At 38.9% G+C, this 6552-nt stretch overlaps 1 protein-coding gene across 1 annotated transcript in view; it reads left to right on the top strand.

Moving 5' to 3' along the window:
- Positions 1–6552, top strand: part of COL15A1 (collagen type XV alpha 1 chain) — a 116341-nt gene that overhangs the window by 41955 nt on the left and 67834 nt on the right. The window contains exons 6-7 of the mRNA XM_017738629.1: positions 1912–2038; positions 2923–3041. Of these exons, the coding sequence (XP_017594118.1) occupies positions 1912–2038; positions 2923–3041 (246 nt within the window). The remainder of the gene's footprint in view (positions 1–1911; positions 2039–2922; positions 3042–6552) is intronic.

Here is a 6552-nt window from a genome sequence, read left to right on the forward strand (position 1 = left end):
TTCCTGCTGCAGAGTTGCTTAGCTAATTTAATGACATGTTTTGTGAAGGACATGCACCTTTCTCTTGCCCTTCTGAACGTGCTGTGGCTCTCATTTGGTGGTTAATCAACTGGATAACAGAGTAAACAGCTGTTTCTTACCATATTTAGAGATTCTTATCACATCATGTCCCACTGCCTTTCTGTGCCAGGCTTAAATGTTCCAGTGCATTCCTCACAATGAAGTTTTCCATGCTGTTTGTACCAAACATTCTTTTTTTAAATACAAGTTCTCATTGGTTCCTTTAGAGAAAATCAGTAGGTTTCTGAGAAATGACTTCACAGAAACCATGCTCACATTTGCATGATACAGCACATACTTCAGCTATTTCGCTGTTGAATCTTACTGAACCTGTGGGCAAGTACTTTTTGGTTGTGATGCCCTGTCATGCACTTACTGTGTTTCCTACCTTTTCATACAAAGACTTCAGTTTTAGACAGATCCTCTGTTCAGTTTCCCAAGAATATTTTTCTGCAGGAATTTTAACTCTTCCAGGGTCAACATGAATGGAAGAAAATCTTTTTTTTTTGTATTATAGACTTCAATTTCCCTGATCACTCTTTTTATAACTTTATAATAAATATTGACCTGGCTTCCTGCTCCTGGTGTGTTTGAATTAATTTTTATTAATTTTTTTGCCTTTTACGTATATCTCAATAAACTCATTTTGGCCCGCCTTGTGCTTTGCACAGAATCACAGACTAGCTGAGTTTGAAAGGGACCTCTGAAAATTGCCCTGCCCAATTCCCTCTTCAAACCAGAGCCAAATACAGCAGGTTGCTCAGTGAGCAGGTTGTTCAGTGCCAGTGGGTTTTGGATTTCCTCGAGAATGGAGACTCCACAGCCTCTCTGTTCCAATGCAAATTTTTTCTGACATAGAGCCTGAATTTCTTGTATTTTAATGTGTGTCCGTTGTCTCTTTTCCCTTCACTGGTTACAACCAGTGAGAAGGATCTAGTTCTGTCTTCTTTACTCCCTCTTATCAGGATCTTCTACACATTGATAAGATTGTTCTGAGCCTTCTTGAGGCAGTCCTTGCTCTCTTATCTTTCTCTAAGGGGTCAAAAGACAGGCAGCTGGCCCCAGCCAGTACTGCTACATTGGGTAATTTCTCACTGGATGCAGGATGTGCACTTTATTTTTCCTGAATTTCTGCAGCCAGCTAGGGTTTTTCCAAACGGCAGCAAAATGACCTAGTGCTTGATGACTCTCCATTTTACATCACACCACAAAATTTAATCCATGAAATCGTACTGTGCCTTGACTTTTTCTCATTTAGATACAACTGTGACTAATTCAGGAAAGATGTCTAGCTTCTCCATACAGAAAAATATCAATTTAGCTATTGTTGTCAGCTTCTGTTTAATAATCTTCATAATTACTCCACTGTTCAAAATTACACACAGAAATAGTAGAACTTTTGGCTTTTATTCCTCCTTCTGAAATATGTGATTTAATCCCAGCTGGCCACTAAGCATCAGGCAGCCACTCACCCATTGCCCCACCAGTGGGATGGGGAGAGAATTGGAAGAGAAGTCAGAAAACTTGTGGGTTGAGATAAAGAGACTTTAATAGGTAAAGCAATGATGAGCCAGAATGAAACAAGCCAAAAGTTGTACTTAAAAATGCAGTCCTGACAAGTGCACATTGCTTGTGTTTTTCTCCCTCTCTATGGGTTTGTCAAGTGTACATCCCTTGCTTTGGAGGAATGGAGCCCAAAGGTATTACACTAATTTCTCTCAAAATTCTGTATTGCTTCATACATGTGGTAGTTCTGATTACTGTGCTTTGAGGAAGGTAATCTAGCAATTCTTCCATTAAAATATGTGATAAGCCTTTACTCTAAACCTTTCTTTGGGATTTTTTTTTTAGCCTGAAGATACGTTGGCTGAGCCAGTGGAAGCCCCCCCAACTATATTGTCTTATTTGGAAGAAAATTATTTCTCTGGAAATCACAGATCAGAAGAAACCTCAGAAGCAGCTAAATTTAAAGAAAAAGGCACTGCCTCGGGTTTTTGGGTTTTTTGGGGGGGTGGGGTCATTTACATTCTCTGGTTTTGAGTCTGTCATTTCCCTGTGTATGGAAATCCACTCTCATATTTTGGGTGCTGCCAGGAAAGGAAAATCCTATGGTTTTGGGCATCCCACGTGCTAGAAAAGAATTGTCACATCATACATTAAGTCTGCAAATAGTCCTGCTGGCTCTAAAGCCATGTGGCACCTTTAAAAAGGGTTTAAGATGGGTATTTATTTGATGACCTGATACAGTAAACCACAGCCTTTAATGTAAAACTGAATACCACCACTGAATAAACAACTATATCCTACTTCTGTTCCCTTCAAAGGATGTGAATGTGCCTAGTGCACCAGTGGGGTGTTTTGGGTGCAAGTGTAGGCAGCAAAGCAATGAGAGCACTCATTCCAGTGAGGAATCCAGTCCTCCATGGCTAGAACAACTTCAGGGCACTCCTAGAAAACATTAAAAAACGCTAGTCATATTAATAAGGCCAAAGACAATGTTACAATTTAAATTCTATACATACTTCAGATAGTACCTGTTGTACTTAACTCTTATTTTTTGTGTTACATGGGTGACAAATAGGAAGCCATTAGACTAGAACTAGAGGAAAAAATGATAATGCAATACAGTCCATGACCTTAAAATAGACATTTGTTTTGTAATTTTACTCTCACCTTTCTCTTTTTTTCTTTTCTTTTAAAATTTTCAGAGCTGTTAAATGACTAAGATTAATTTTTGGAATATATTTTAGTCGTAATCTGAATAATTTCTTTTTTCATACAACTTGCAGCATCAGTCTCTGATAAATACCTCTGGGCAGGTTTTATTTTGCACTCTCATTAATAAGTAATTATTTTATTTAGATTCAGCTGTCATGGAAACTGGACAAGGCAACAGTGAGTCTACCACTGTCACACAGAAAATGTTAAGAGAAGAAGATGGCTCTGGTGCTGATGTTTTGCCAGGAGTAAGCAGAGAGGAGGTCTGTATAATGGGTTTATTACATGCCTAATCTTTTTGTCCCAAGAACAGGAAAATCCATGAATTCCAGGTGTTTCTCTGAGTTGGTACCTTGATCTATTCCATCTTAACAGCATGGAGAAATAGAAGATACTTTCTAAGTTCTTGAATGTCTTTTCATGACATCAGATTGAAAAGCACTTGCACTGTGCAGAAGTTTGGATCTGAAACCATTGAAACGGGCTTGAGATTTTTGACTAAAAAATGAATTTGTTCTTTCAGTTTTGCAGTTTTTTCAGTTTGAATTTAAGAAAGTGAGAAACAAAGAAAATAGCTGACTAAATCCTCATTTTGCCAGGACCAGGAATAACTGTAAATTACATTCAAGCCGTCAAAGCTAGTCACATTTTTTAAAGAACCCTTCATCAAATCCCTTATAAAATTAGATTCTCCTTTTGGCTAGGCTCCTGTGGGTGTGGCTCCTAGACAAGGAAACAAAGACCCAATGCAAGGCTGTAGCCTGTCTCTACAGTCAGTTATGACAGCTTCTTTTTGCCTGAAAACACACCGTGTCATGAATGACAGAAATTTAGAATAAAATTTCCACATTGTGTGTGTTTCGTTCAAATGGTTAAGGTTGCTCCTTGCAGGGTCTTCTTGTGTTCCTGTGTTTACTGTGGTAAAAGATAGCAAGTGGTGAAGCATTAAGTTAAGGATCATCCATAGGAGCTGACATACAAGAAATTTCAGTATTTGTTGGAGAACTCCCCAATATAATTCCTCTAACATTTTCATGCCTGCGTTCACATTTTTTTAAAGCAGCACTTCTAATCTTAGCTTATATAAATAAATAGATAAACTAAATACCAGATAAACTATTACTATTACCATTTCTTTTTCTTTTCTTTTTTAGGACATTTTTCTTAAATAAAAATCCAGTCTTGACTTAAGAAGTGTGACACCTAAAGCTTAAATCTACTGTGACAAGTAGTTTTGCTACTTATCTTTACAAGTTTTCCTTGACTTTATTTCGATTTCTACATATTTTTCACTACACAGATACCCAAGATGACTATATATTATGATAATGACCAATCTTTTAGAAAATAATAATAAAAAAAAAAAAGTTGTTACTGCCACTTCTCTCTCAGTTTTTATGTGTACCCAGTGTTACTCCTTTCTAGGTGCAGAATCCAGCATTTGTTCTTGTTTAGTTTGATGCTATTAATCACTGCCCCAATGCTCCAAGCTACCCAGATCTCTCTGCAAGGCCTCCTGTCCTTCAAGACAGTCAGCAGCACCTCCCAGTTTGGAATCATCAGTGAACTTGCTCATGGTGCATTCAAGCCTGCATCCAGGTCATTGATAAATACATTGAACAGAACTGGCCCTAGGACTGATCCTTGAGGAACACCACTGGTGACCAGTCACCAGCCAGATGTGGCCCTGTTCACCACAACCCTTGAGCTCTGTCCTTCAGCCAGTTCTTCACCCAGCACACCATGAACCCACTCATCCCACAGTCAGAAAATGTGCCCCAAAGGATGCTGTGATGGACAGCATCAAAAGCCTTACAAAACCCCAGGGAAATTACATCCACCTCTGTCTCTTCATCCTTCATGTGGGTGACTTCACCATAGAAAGGTAGTGAATTAGTTAAGCAGGACTTTCGCTTTGTGAACCCATGTTGAGTGCTCCTGATAAGTGCAGTGTTCTTTAAATGCCTTTCAATGGTACTCAGTATGATCTTCTCCTTAATTTTTGAGGAACTGAGACTAGTCTAACAGATCTGTAGTTCTTCATCTTCCCTTACACCCTTTTTGTATGCTGGAATAACACTGACTGTCTTCCAGTCAACAGGATCTCCCAAGACTCCCAAAACCTTTGGTAGATGATTGAGAGGTATCCTGCCATACCATCTGCTACCTCCTTCAGCACTCTAACACTGTATCAACAATCCCGTTATCTCATTCAGGCTATGATCTCTACCCACAGTTTAACTAAATAGATTCTCTTCTAACGCTTCTCCAGATGGGAAAAAATTCTTTGAGAGTTACTCAGGATGTATTTCATCCCTCCTAGTTTCATTAGCTGCCAATGGAGATCAAAATATTCCATTGGTGCTATAAAATATGAGTAAATCCTAGTGCTTATTTCAAAATACAATACTGATTTATGTGGGTTTTTCTGTATAATGTATTTTAATTTAAATATGTAATAATGTCCAGGCTTCATTCCTGGAAGGTCTTATTTTGTTCCTGGAATATTTAAATTATTCCTTCTGTTATTCTTACTTTCTCTTAACCAAATACTAATGTTTAGCAATATTTTAGTCTTGCTGTTGTCCATTTTTACTCTGTGTTATCATTGCTTCATCTTCTGCAGCTTTTTAACCAGTATGTAACCCTCTTTTGTTAGAGTCATAAATCTTGGGGAAGTTGGCTAAAACACTCCTAAACATGTCTATCTTAACTCTCACAATTTTCTCCCTGACAGATTGAGTACATGAAAATGATATCTTTCAAACCTGCACTATTGACTTAGACTGTGCAGATTATTGTGGATATGAAATTAGATCATAGTCATTTGCATTTAGATGACCAGCTCAGAGAGCAACTTATTTGTTGGTGCATGAATGATCTTTAATTTGGATTGCCTTTGCTGAATGGAATATACTGTTTGTATGGTGCCTACCAGGTTCTGACTGCATTGAACAAAGCAAGGGCTCTAGGAGAGAGGAAAGGGGCGGGGGACAAGTAATGCAACACATTTTTCATATTTCACACTTTAATTGCTCAGGGCCAGAAAGGTCAAGAAGTAGAGGATGGGTCCACAGAATCTCTAGGAGGGTCAGGAATAGGAGATGTGGAAAATGAAGATCAAGGACCTCCTGGTTCTCCAGGGAAACTTGGACAACTTGGTCAGCCTGTGAGTATTTTCTCTCTGTTGAAAGAAAACACATATTTTGGAAAGGTTAATAGTGATCCGTCACACATGCATGAAGAGCTGGAACTGCACAGCCTTGCACACTGTCACCAGTTACACTTCTATGAGATGGGTTTTAGTCCAGCAGCTCAGGAGCATCCTACCTGCACTTCACATGTGTCAGTGGCCACACAGGGGCCTAGTGAGTGACAGCCATCAGAAAGCAAAGGCAAACAGCTGCCATGCCAACATACAAATGTTCTCAGAGCAGCAATTCCACCAGCTCCTTGGGCAGTACTGCAGCGCCCTCCCAGCTGTCAGGTTTGAACATGTACAAAGGTACAAGACGCACAGGCCTCCTTCAGTGACTTCTCTATATCCAGGATGTTTCACACTTCAAATCCTTGTGAACCATCAGCACAAGAGGCATGAGATTAAAGAGAGGTGCAAAACATCCCACTGTGCCATAGTGTTTGATATCGTTCTGGTTTGTTATTTTGTCACTGCACGGCACATCACAACTTAACTACTTGCTTTTCTCTTTTGTTATTTCTATGTTACAGTGTTTTATTTATCTTTCTAACAAAGATGTTTTATTTTAGGGCATT

Source organism: Corvus brachyrhynchos, unplaced genomic scaffold (assembly GCF_000691975.1).
Source record: "Corvus brachyrhynchos isolate BGI_N302 unplaced genomic scaffold, ASM69197v1 scaffold146, whole genome shotgun sequence".
Taxonomy (NCBI): Eukaryota; Metazoa; Chordata; class Aves; order Passeriformes; family Corvidae; genus Corvus; species Corvus brachyrhynchos.